The following is a 13,411-nucleotide window of genomic DNA, read 5'->3' on the forward strand; positions in this document are numbered from 1 at the left end:
AGGTTAGAGACTCTGCCCTAGTCCTTGAACTCTGTGCCAGCGAGAGTTGGGAATGCTGCAGACTTTCAATCCGTGCAAGAGAGAAGGTAGAAGGCCTTTTTTTTTTCTTTTCACCGTAAGGCCAGCAGCAGATTATGGAGTGGCATTACTCACACCATACAAAGTCTTGCTGAGTCTACTTTTGCTCTAAACACTGTCTCATACCAGGAAGTGTTCTAAGGGTGGAATGTGTAAAGCTTGCACCACATCACTCTGTTTTTGTGACTGAGGCATTCTTTTAAAACCTGTCATCTGAGTCCAACAATGTTCCCACTTCATTAGCTACCAGATTTTTTTTTTTTTAATGATAAATAAGAGTCTCTCTTTCCTTCTTTGTGAACACAATCCAACTGGGGAAGAAACCCAGTCTCTTAAAAGTTCTCCATAGTTTAATACCCATTCTTAGATTCCTTAGGCATTCTAAATGGAACAAAGGCAAATCCAGCTCATACAATAAGGCAGTCAGAAAAGGACGCATATAATAAGGTAGTCTGGGTCTGGAAAATTATATCACAAACACAAATAACAGAGTAACTACTTTTATGATTTTACTTTTCAGTATATTAGTCTTGGGGAAACATCCTGAGTTTAGGTTGTTGCTGGAAGATGCTATCAATTAAGGAAACAAGAGGTGGCTGGAGAGGGACAAGAAAAGCAGGAGCAGGAAGGGAGCACTGCTGAGAGAGGGGGACCAGATAAATATAAAGAATTGCTCTGCAGAGTTTTTCCCTCCTATTTCTTCTCTGTTCTCTCCATGGGCCCTCTTTTTTGCTGATGACCTCACTTCCTCCCCAGGCCTGCTACTGCAGTTCTTGTCAACTAAACCCTCAAATCAACGTATAATATAGGGCTAACAGTTAGCAATTAGTTAAACCTCTCACACATTCTTTTTCATCATAGAAAAATCTTGAAGACAAACAAAATATTCTCAAGACCCAAAAGTAAAAAAGATCCTTACTTTTGAACGTTTTGGGCAAGGAATTTTCTCACATCAGACAACATAAAGCAGTAATTGACAGGGTTAACACAGTCAATTAGAGGCCTAATAAGATTACTGTGATTCTAATATGTTTTGAAAATTATCATTTTGGCATTCAAAACATCTCTATTTTAAACTAAAATGTCATAAAGCATTAAGTTGAGAAATTTTAAAAGGCTTATCATAACTAAGCTTTTCTTAAAAAGCTCACATTTGTTTTATATTGCACCAGCACAAAATACTGATTTACATACAGATCATGTTTTTACCTTCAGAGATGGTTTCTCTGCAGAAATCTAAAATGAAAAAAATAGTTTTCTATTTTTGAATATCTTCGGTATCAAATACAATTTTACTGTCTGTGACTCACAGCAAAGGAGGTGTTCCTTTTTTGTACAGTTACACTGATGATAATTTGACAATAAACTACTTCTATGGACCAAGTTCAAGTTAGATACTGTGTTTACGCGCTACTCTCCTCAGCCAGCCCTATGCTGAACTTTGTAAGGGCTTTATGACAAAAAACAAAACAAACAAACAAAGAAAAGCAAAGTAAAAACCTCTTCTTTACTGAAATTCAGGCTTTCCATAATTACATGTTACAGTGTAATTCTTATCCAATGAGCTTGTGGTTTTCCAAATTTAGGACAGAGCATGTAGTTTTATCAGTGATTTGAGATTTAGTTTTGTTCTCCTTTGCTTCCATAAATGGTTGTTCCAACTCTAAAATGGGCCACTTAATTTACAACTATTTTCTTCATTTCTTTTTTTTTTCTTTACAGGTTTTTCCACCCACAATAAGCCTTTTTTTTTTTTTTTTAAGAAGAGGTTGGGGGTAGGAGTTTATAAATCAATTAATTTATTTTTGCTGTGTTGGGTCTTCGTTTCTGTGCGAGGGCTTTTTCTAGTTGTGGCAAGCCGGCGCCACTCTTCATTGCGGTGCGCGGGCCTCTCACTATCGCGGCCTCTCTTGTTGCGGAGCACAGGCTCCAGATGCACAGGCTCAGTAGTTGTGGCTCACGGGCCTAGCTGCTCCGCGGCATGTGGGATCCTCCCAGACCAGGGCTCGAACCCGTGTCCCCTGCATTAGCAGGCAGATTCTCAACCACTGCGCCATCAGGGAAGCCCTCTTCATTTCTTTTTTATGAGAAGAAATAACATACAATTTCTGACATGTTGACAAGAGAACTTTAGCAACTTTCTCCCTGACATGAAATATTTCACTCAGAAGGCTTGTTTCCTATCTATCCTTAGGCTTCCTGGATGAGGCTCAGCTAAGAAAGTACTCTGAGATGTATTTGCCCATGTGCTTATAAGTGTAAAACCTGAGTGATGTCTCTGGGAAGGACCAAGAACACAAATACTTACTTGTCCCAGAAAGAGAGGGGTCCCTATTTTGAAATATCGTAATGGAACCCCAAATAGAGCTTACTAGGTTGAAAATAGTACCTTCTACTTGAAGATTCTTAACACGAATTCAATGTTGAATCAAACCTATAATCCATATAGCTCATAATAACTTACTTGGTAGAAGAATCTCAGATCAATAGATGGCAGGCTTTGGGTTTCTTTCAAATAGTTGAAAAATATAGATAAATTATCAAAGACTAGTTTTACCTTAATTACGGAGAAAGAATATTGAGTATAAGTATCTCAGCAACCTTCTCCTTTTAAAATCCACCACTATCCTCAGTAGTCATAGGGATTATTCTGGCTATTTTTCACATCTGCTTGCGGTGACAATGTAGCATTTGGTAAGACAATTAGCTTTGGTTGCACATTCTCACTGAACTTTTGGTGAATTTATTACACTGTATATTAGTACAAAATTATTAGGAAAGGCTTCTAAAGCTAAATTTTTGTCATTTAGGAAGATGGGGGGTAGGGGATGACACTACATTTAAAGTCATTCTTCTGCCTCTATTGTTACCAGGCCTAAAAGTTGTAGCTACCCGGCAATTTCGTTGGGAAAACTGAAAATCTTATCCCCGTATTAGGCACTCCCAACTAAAACAGGATGTTGAAACTACTACTGGCAGCAGGGGTAGGAAATTTTCTGTTGCTCTTCTTGCCTGTGTTTTACGGTACAGGGGTTGGCCCTGGTTTGGTCCACCTGCCAGCGGAGCTTAAAGTTTCCGAGGCTTGGGGGAACACAATGACTTGGATCTAACAGCCTAAATGAGAAGAAGGGAATTTGTGCTGCCTCGAGGAAGCCGTTAAACTCCTGATAAGCGAACTCTCTTTTTTATGCATCTATGCACACGACCGACCTCCTCTATCACTGACTAGAAATAATTTCTGACAATCCAGGATATTCCGAAAGCTTGGAGACATATGGCTGGAAAATGAAACTACCCTGGAGTGTGGCCACATCATTATTTTGTGTCGCATGGTACCAGATGGGCAGGTGGTGAATGGCGCTGGGATGTGAACGGACAGTTTAACAATGTGAATTTTTTCCCCCATAGAGCTCAGACAGACTTCATTTCCCTCTTGTCTTTCGGTCTCTAGTACTTGGAATTTCCCCCTCTCTGCAATATCAATTAACTCAACTTTGCAGTGGGGTAGCCAAAAAGGAAGAGGATGAAGGGGGCTCTATAATCTTAACAAGTGTCGAGGGAGTCACTGCGCCCCGGGAACCGCGGCGGCGACCCGCCCATCCTGTGCGGATTTCAGGGCTGATACCGCGCGGGCGGTTATGGAGCGGACCGTTTGATCCGCCGAGGATAGAGACCTGGGCTCGGTAGGGGTGTGCTGATCTTCAGGCAGACGTGCAGGCCCCTGCTGCCTCTCATCCGTAGCGTTTTATAACCATTTTCATCGTTCTTCAAAAGTCATGGACGACGGCCCGCTGCCCGACCTCCGAGACATCGAGCTGAAGCTAGGGCGCAAAGTGCCCGACAGCCTAGTGCGCTCGCTCCGTGGGGAGGAGCCGGTGCCCCAGGAAAGGGACAGAGACCCCGCCGGGGGGAGCAGCGGCGGTGGCGGAGTCTGCAGTAGCAGCAGCAGCAGCTGCAGTTTCCCTCTCTCCCTGTCATCCTCCTCTTCGCCCTCCCCAACCTCTGGCTCCCCACAACCTAGCCATTCCAGTAGCGCCCTGGAGAGGCTGGAAACCAAGCTTCACCTCCTCAGGCAAGACATGGTGAGTGTGGCTCTCCAGCTGTGGGAGTGGGGGCCCGCGCAGAAGCACCGGGAGATCGGAAGATGCGGTCGGGGGCAGAGAGGGCGGCCGGGGCGGCCGAGCTGAGCCATGGGTGCGTGGGAAACACGGGGAGGGGAGCGCGCAGCGGGTGCGCATCTGGAGGCAGCAGCCGGGAAGCTTGTTTACCCGAGACTTTGCTCGGTCACGGTTTGCTAAGACAGCAGAGCCTGCCCTGCTCTGTGTACTTTCTGACGTCAACTCCCTTTTCCTGGCTCTGACCATTGAGATGCCAGTCTGCAGCCTCCCAGGCATAAGCCCGCCGAGGGGGTCTGCAGTTATTGCACGCATCTGGGGCCTGCTGTGCGCCGTTCACACTTTCAGTTCAAAAGGTGGCTCGGTCCCTTGCACTTACTGTAAAAATACTTCCTGGTTTGCCGAAAGGTGGCGCGGCGGGGTCCCTGCAGCCCTTCTTCCTGGCTCACTCCTCTTCCACCACCACCGCCCCGCCCCTTGGTGCAGCAGCCGAGCAGTTCCTAGGCCACTGTGGAGCTGATTCTTCACTGCTGGTTCTGAAAACAATGGCCCACTCGTCCTTGATGTCCTTATGAATAGCTTGTCTCATGGTTGATCCAAAAGAGCAGGTGATCCCCAGGCCCAGGGATTTGCTAATGACCACTTCCTACCCTCCCCCGTCAGTCCTCAATCTGCAATTGTTTTCCGTGCTGTTTGCAAATGTTAGCCTAAGAATAGGACAATGGGACTAGAAAGGGTCCGAGAATACTTGTTATTCCGGATGTACTTAGAGGGAGACACTTATTTACTTACCATGAACTCAGGCAAGTCACTTAACCTCTGTGGACCTCGGTTTATTCGTACAATGAACTGCTTGGAGGAAATGATTCCTTCCTTAATCCTTTTAAGAAGATGACCACAAAACAACAGCATTTTCCACCAGCTTGGAAAGGAGGAAAGTTACAACAGGGGCCTCAGCCACTTCTACATAAATGACCGATCTACTGGGGCTTTGCATGAAAAAGAAGTAACCGGTGGTGTTACCTTAGCTCCTCTCTTTTTGCAGTTGGAACACTGGGAGGGAATAAATTCCAAGCATAAAGTAATCTTGGCAAATATACTAGTGCAAAAAGCCATTCTTCAGAGATCATGTCCTATGCTCAGAATTTTTACCACACTATCAACACAAGGGCTCCAAAAACCTCTCTCAAGATCTTTTAAGCTGGTTTACTTAAGAACTTTAGTTTTTATGTCTCAAGAATCCATTTTCTTCCCAGTTTGAATGCAAATATATAGAGACATACATATATAGGTCTATGTATGTGTGTGTATATATATGTGTGTGTGTGTATTCATACAACATGTGTAATGCAAATGATTTTATTACTCTATTCATGTTTCACTAAATATACACACACACCACAGGTTATACATGTTAGTTATTCAACAAGTATTGACTAAGCATTGACTATACCTGGTAATTAACTGGGTGCTCAAAATACAAAACAAAAAGTTCAAGGAGCCTATTTAGGGCTCTCAAATCTCTTGCACTCATTTGCCATTTATTATTTGTAGTATATAAAGCCTAGTGTGCTGAAGAATTTTGTAGGGTAAAAAAAATCTGGTTATTTTCAACAAAAGACATTTTCCAGCCTTGTCTATTTTTCTTAATGAAAATGTCACAGTTAATAAAAATCTGTTTCCCCAAGCCAGATCTTGTTATGCATAATGATTATGGTATATACATAAATACATTTTAAAAAAGCAAGCAGAAACAACAACAACAGGAGGGGTAGATTATTAAACTGACTATTCATTATGTTTTCTACGTGAAGCATAGTTATCTATGAACCTAGGAGAATTTATGTCAGAACAGATGTTTTGTGTTCAACTCTGTACTCTAATAAAGGTCTCCTTTATTGAGCAAATGATAACATTGGCTATGGGAGTTTAGAGGGAAAGGATTGAAAACAGGTATATTCCCCTGCCAATGAGACAGTTTTCCCCCATTTTAACATAACTCTTACGGGTACTAAAAACCCCAGCTTCAGCATAATTGCAAAGCAACAGATTTGTTTTTATGCAGACTTGGCAGTTTAGTTATAAACATGGAACAGATGCAGTTGTGCAGTTCTTCCTGTCTCCTGGCATCCCCATGTCGAGAAGTTGGGCGATGCCCCTGTGAGTTTTATGTTCTTTTCTGCTCTCTTCTATGAGCACTGAGTCAGCCTCCTTGGTCTAACGCTTGACCACACATTTCATGCTCCTTACTTTGAGTTGTTCACAGATTTTTCTTCTGGATGGTCTGGAATTATCAGGCTTCGTTCAGTCCTGCCCTCAGAACTCCTTCGTAAGAAACACCTTAGCCATGTACAGGATTTTCTAGAGACTTTCAGGAATTAAGCCTTCCTTCTTTTCCTATTAGGATGGATGTACTTACCACTGACACAAGGCACCTTAGACTTGCAGGGACGGAGTCTCAAAACTTAAACTTATTTACATGCACCTGATCTTCTCATTGTCTCTCTCATCTCCTTTTATGAGATGAATCATTTCCTTAACTCTTCTCTGTAAATATTACAATCAATGCTCTTGAAGTCTGTGAGATACAGGTGGAAAGGAAGCAAGATGAAAGAGATGGAAGTTGGGGGTGGACGGGGGACTGTTTCTGTGGCCAGACTTCTTCACCTTGAAACCCTTATTAACAACATAAATAGCACAATACATAATAAAGGGTGTGGGAAGGAAAATATTGGAAAAGAAAACTTGCAGGCATATATTTGATACAGTAGGCCAATTCAGATGTTCTGGAGAGAGAGCACATTTTCCCAATGTGTAAAATATTTTTTTATTTTTAATTTAAAGATAAGGAAATTTGACAATAAGCAAATGCAGGGATACACATAGGAAGTTTATAATGAAATCAGAAATAGATGTCAGACTTCTGGTACGAAGTCTGCCCAATTATATTTGTTCACTACTTTTCAATTCACAGTGTTTTACGATCTGTCATATTATTTGAGCATAAGGTCATACTGGGAAATAAGTATTTTCATCCACATTTTGCAAATGAGATCACTGTGGCTTAGAGATGGTTGAGAAATCAGGCCAATGTCACATAGCTAACTAGTCAACAGAATCACAATTTGAACTCATATCATCTGACTCCATGTACTGTGCTTTTCCCCCATTCTCGTCTGCATCCCAATAATTTCTCTTCAAAATAGTTTTTATAAATCTGTGGTAAGTCAGCAATCCCTAGAGTACTAAGGGACCAACAAACAGAAGCCATCAGGATGCATGTCAAGGGCTGTTTCAGATATGGGTTCACTCAATAATCAGCAAATATTTATTGAGTGCCAACAATGTACCAGGCCAGCCTGGAGACCTTGGGAATATAGTACAAAATGGCTACTTTAAAAAGTCAGTCTTCGGAAGAGGTCCTGTCCTATGATTGGACTTTTCATTCCACTGTCTATGCAGACTCCTTTTGCAAAATTTTCTTAAGACTTTAAGCATTACTTATCAACTGCTGCCCTAAGTTTTAGAACGCCTCATAACATCTGAAATATTTTTCCAGTAAATGTAAATAATCTCTGTCAAAGTCAATGTTTACCACTTAGTAATACATTTTATACTGCACTTTTCTTTTACAAGATGTTCAAAGGATTTTAGTGCTATCTCAATAATGTCCATATCATACCTCTAGTTTAAGAGTGAAAATTATTTTCATCGATTTACTCTGGAAAAAATTTGAAATGCATAAGTTTATAAAGGCAATCACTAATGAATCACAGCCTGGAATTAGAAGGGATCTAATGGACGCTCCCAAGTTTGCCTTCCTAGATAATTACTGTTCAGTCATCAAAGTATAGTTTGAAATGAAGTATATACTACCTATTGATGCCGTATTCCAGATTTTAGTCAATTCTGTGTCACGCTGGAATGGTTAATGTGGTACCATTATGAATAACTAATTTGAAGATATTGTGTCCTGATCCCATATTTTTAGCAAGTACATATTGGCACAGCAGCCGTGTAACAGTGAGAGAAACAATTTCAAGCTAGTTACTTGTCTTACTATTAAAGCATTCAAATACCCCACCTGATTCCTCAACTCTTGCTTTAATAAAGTTTTCTAGGCAATACACAGGGCTAGACACAAACACACATAAATGATACCAGAAGAACATGAATCAAAATGTCAAAATTTTTGAGAAGGATACAATTGTACTTGGTTTTTATCAATATTTTCTCTTATTGATCTTTTTCATGTCCCCGCACCCCCATAATAAATGGCTTGCCTATTTTGTAATAAAAAATATACTTTATATTTCCTCAAAAAGAGATCATAATTTCATTACATTAACTTCACAACTGCTTTGGAAAAGATTCAGAGTAGGATAGGAGCTTTCTATCATTTGTTCCATAATACTTCCAATAGTATCTTTACTATTTTATCATTTAGGTTTTTTTTTTTAATTGAACAAAACTTTAAGAAAAACCCTTAAGGAAGGCGTCTTCCTTGATGAGTTCACAAGATAGCTGAAAAGATAAAATGGGGATATAATTTTGCCAGAGAAAGATTACAAACCAGCACGTCAGCATGTACAAGATGCCATAGTGGAAATCAGACATAAGTGTTGAGATTAAAAGATAAAGCTGAGGAGATCTGTCATGGCGAATGTGCCTTGTACAAGGAATTAAAAGTGCTGATAGGGCTTCCCTGGTGGCGCAGTGGTTGAGAGTCCGCCTGCCGATGCAGGGGACATGGGTTCGTGCCCCGGTCCGGGAAGATCCCACATGCCACGGAGCGGCTGGGCCCGTGAGCCATGGCCGCTGGGCCTGCGCGTCCGGAGCCTGTGCTCCGCAACGGGAGAGGCCACAACAGTGAGAGGCCCGCGTACCGCAAAAAAAAAATAAAATAGATAAATAGAAAATAAATAAATAAATAAATAAAACCCGAATAACTCTCCTTTTTAAGAAGGGGCTAAACACCGTGCTGGATGTTTATATATAGCTATTATGTTCATTTTACAGATAAGGAAACTATGGCTTACAGGGGTTAAATAATTTGAGTAGGTCAAGAACCACTGGCAATCCGCTGGATCCAAATTACTCCCAAACCATACTATATCTCAGCACCATGAAGTGTGCCTATGTATTGTGACTGAATATTTCTACAGTGATTTCATCCCACAACTACCAGTGGACCTTCTGGTATTCTTTTAAAACTGTTATTGTTTCCTTTTCAAAATTAAATATATGCTCTCATTATAAAACTTCCAGAAATATGATATAAAGAGAAACAAAAGTCCCTTTTTACCTACTCCCAATACATCTTCCCCATATTACTCTTTACCCCAAAAGAAACCACTGCTGACAGTTTGGTGTGAATCCTCTCAGGTCTTTTTCTACGTCTTTGCCTGCATATATAGGCACATACACATTTACATAATTTTAAAATGTCTGGATTTCACTTTTCTTATTTTACATAATAATATTTTATTATGTCACCTGACATTTATTGGATGATTACAATATGTCAGTTGGCACTGTAAACAGTTTTCATGTATTACGTCATTTCATTCTCACTCCTCACCCACTTGTGAGGTAAGCACTGTGGGTTGTTAGGTAATATAAACAGATTCCTGATAGAATTTAAGAAATGTTTAGTTAATATTTATTCTGTCAATTCTCTTATATGAACCTCAGCTAGTTACTAATTAAAATGAAAATATCATTACTTTGCTTTTTATAATAAATGATTATCCAAATATTCAATAGTTCTTCTAGAATCAAATTCCATCCACAGAAATCTGACTTAATCAGAACACTTCATTCCTCTATTGAAGAAATAACCAAGTCTTCAAATTGGAATGTACTTCTCCTCCATCACATACCATTTTAACATAACCTTTTTGTTGAGTTTTTTTTTTTCTTTTTTGATAATAATAATATCAGTAAAACCTCTAAAAGTTGGATCAGAATGCTAACATGGCACAAGATGATCCCTACCACATGGAGAAGGCAGAATGGCCACCAAGAAACTATGGCTCAAAACCATCTTAGGTTTGTTCAGACTTTAGAAGGCCCATGATGACCAAACAGATTCTGCTCCTAGAGATCTGGCATAATCAGAACACTGGATTCTTTAGTTGAAGATATAATTAATATCCTTCAAATCAACTCATAACAAAGTGATGTATAACACTGGAACTAGGGACTTCCCTGGTGGCGCAGTGGTTAAGAATCTGCCTGCCAGTGCAGGGGACACAGGTTTGATCCCTGGTCCGGGAAGATCCCACATGCCACGGAGCAACTAAGCCCGTGTGCCACAACTACTGAGCCTGCGCTCTACAGCCCTCGAGCCAGAAATACTGAGCCCAAGTGCCGCAACTACTGAAGCCCGCGTGCCTAAAGCCCATGCTCCGCAACAAGAGAAGCCACCACAAAGAGAAGCCCGCGCACTGCAGCAAAGAGTAGCCCCTGCTTACCGCAACTAGAGAAAGCCCGCATGTAGCAATGAAGACCCAACACGGCCAAAATAAATAAATAAATAAATTTATCTAAAAAACCCAAAAAACTGGAACTATAATATATTACTAACTCGCCCTCTCCCTGAAGGCCCATTTTATGGACAGTTGGAAGACTGGTGAAGCAGAGGATCAGCACAATAGTGAGATAGAAATTTGATGGTATCCTGGCACTACCGGACCCAGCGCTGCATTTGGCATCTCCAGGACAGCCATTTCCCTTAATTGTCTTGGTTGGGTCTGCCAGCATGTCCACTGCTGTTCAGCCTGTATTCTAACTGACACATCTTATTCTTCAAAATGTTAATCCCATCAATCAGGAGTTGGTCATATTGGACGTCTTTAGGGTGAGTTTTCAATCTTGATCTCTGATGTCTTATTATTGATTTCAGATTTTCAGAGGATAATCAATTTCCCTCATTTCTAAGTGCTAGGGGGCACATCACATTCCCATGTATTTCCCCTCTACTATCAGCATCACATTGCTGTTGTAGAATAATTTTTAATTTTTAAAAAACATTCTGGATAACATGGCTTATTTTTATGTAAAAAATGATCAGATTATCCATTTGTAATTAAAATTACGGAATGTTCTTTTTTTCTCTGTATTTTAAATTAGGATGCCTGCAGTGAGCCAGATGTAAGTCTTCAACTTTCCATATATTTGGGAGCAGAACAAAATTGTTGCTATATTAGTACCCACCTCAGGAAACACATAGAAAGGTTTTAACACCAGCACCCCAAACAGTGAGATGTATGTCACAACTCAGGGATTGATAGCCCAGGATATGATTATAATAGTTTCTCTGATTATTTATTTATTTAGTTTTTGCAAAAGACATTTAACTAAATTTACGTTGATTTTGTTGTTTTGGTGCCAACCAAACGAAGCTTGAGACCAAAACTGAGAAGGAAAGTCCTTCCTCATGGTGATAAAGTCCAACTTTCACGGCTGTGCAAGTCACAGAACTACCTGTAGTTCTTTTGCTGAGAATTTAATCATAAAGAGCTACTACTAGCTCTTTATTGGTGTGATGTTAATTTTGTTTCCAGGTTTTCCCTTAATTTCATAAAATGTTTAAATTATTATAATTGAAATGATACATGCTGTTATTAAAACATGCAAATAGTACAAAAGGATCTAAAGTAGAAAATGAAGGTTCCCCACATCCCCCTTCCCAATTTCCAATCCCTAGAGACAACTACTATGAATAATATTCTATGTATCCTCCTAGAAATTTTCTGAATATATGTAAGTATACCTATAGTTTCTTATATACCTTTAGCTATAATTATAGACATATATTTGTGGAGGCATATGTGTGTGTATAATTTTAAAATTGAGACTCTCAGAAGCTCATGTTGCAGCTAGTTTTCTAGATTCAGTAAATACTCTGGTATTGAATATATATCTATAGCTTCAAAACACAACTTACAGTGCTCCCACTTTCGATGGGTTACTGGCAAAGGACAGCAGTTAGAGTCTATTTGTATAAAAACATACTGCAGTTGGTGAGGCAAAAAGACAGAGTCAATAAACTCTAGAAATAGAAAAGACCACTGTAGAACCCTAGGGTGGGAAAGAACTTAAGAGGTTCCTTGGTGCCTTTAGACCAATTCCCCACTGGCATCCTCACCCATTGATCATCCATCCTTTGATGAATTTCTTCAGTGATGGGGACTTCACTGGCTCCCAAAGCAGACCATGCCATTTTCAGACACTTCTATTCATTATACTTGTTAACTGGCAATTCCAGCTGTTCATCAAAAAGACAAAACTATAACCGTTCATCAAGAGGTAAAAAAAAAAAAAAATGTTCCAGCCTGTTGCCTACAAGCCATGAGTTTATAACTTAAGATGGATGCTCTATCAGGTGTAAAATACAATGAAAGCTCAGTGAGCTTCTCCTAGTTCGGTATGTACATGACTAAAATAAAAGCCTTTCTTGACTTCCTTGCAAAATGAAAAAAAGAACGGCAATGTCAGGTATTGGCAAGGATGGGGAGAACTGGGCACTCTCCTGCACTGCTGCCGGAAGTGTATGTTCCAAGCACCTTTTTAAGTGGTAAACCTGACACTGTATTTAAAAGAGGGGGGACTTCCCTGGCGGCCCAGTGGTTAAGACTCCGTGCTTCCACTGTAGGGGGATGGGGTTCGATCCCTGGTCAGGGAACTAGGATCCTGCACGCCACAGCTCGGCCAAAAATATATAAATAAAAATAAAAAAGGGAAAAAAAGATACTCAACACAGCAATTCTGGTATCAGTAATATTTAAGATAAATATAAAAATTTACTCTAAGAAAATAATAATGAATTTGTACAAAAATATAGTTTGTGTGTACCTTTGGTATTATGTATGATTGAAAAAAAAATGGAATAATCTAAATGACCAATAATGGTAGGTAGGCTATTTATCTGCATATGATAGAAATTTGTGTAGCTATTAAAATTATACTGTAAGATTATTTATGGAAGAGAGAAAATGGTTATAGATATTTACATGCTTAGAACAAAAGGCTGGAATCAAATACTACTGTTAACATTATAGGGTATCATTGGATGGTGGGGTTATGAATGACATTTTAAATTTTTTCTGTTGTGCTCTATTGTTCTATTTACTTTATCTGCACTAAGTATACATTGTATTTTGATAAGAAAAAGTATAAATAGGCAGAATTTTAGAAAATAAAAGAGTATGGGC

General features: G+C 39.9%; 1 protein-coding gene across 1 annotated transcript in view; it reads left to right on the forward strand.

Annotated features, from left to right (window-relative positions):
* The first annotated feature begins 3,144 nt into the window (after positions 1-3,144).
* LURAP1L (leucine rich adaptor protein 1 like) overlaps positions 3,145-13,411 on the forward strand; it is a 44,968-nt gene continuing 34,701 nt past the window's right edge. Inside the window, exon 1 of the mRNA XM_060155073.1 lies at positions 3,145-4,160. Within this exon, the coding sequence (XP_060011056.1) occupies positions 3,855-4,160 (306 nt within the window). The 5' untranslated portion in view covers positions 3,145-3,854. The remainder of the gene's footprint in view (positions 4,161-13,411) is intronic.

The sequence above is a fragment of the Lagenorhynchus albirostris genome, chromosome 7 (assembly GCF_949774975.1).
Source record: "Lagenorhynchus albirostris chromosome 7, mLagAlb1.1, whole genome shotgun sequence".
NCBI classification, from domain to species: Eukaryota; Metazoa; Chordata; class Mammalia; order Artiodactyla; family Delphinidae; genus Lagenorhynchus; species Lagenorhynchus albirostris.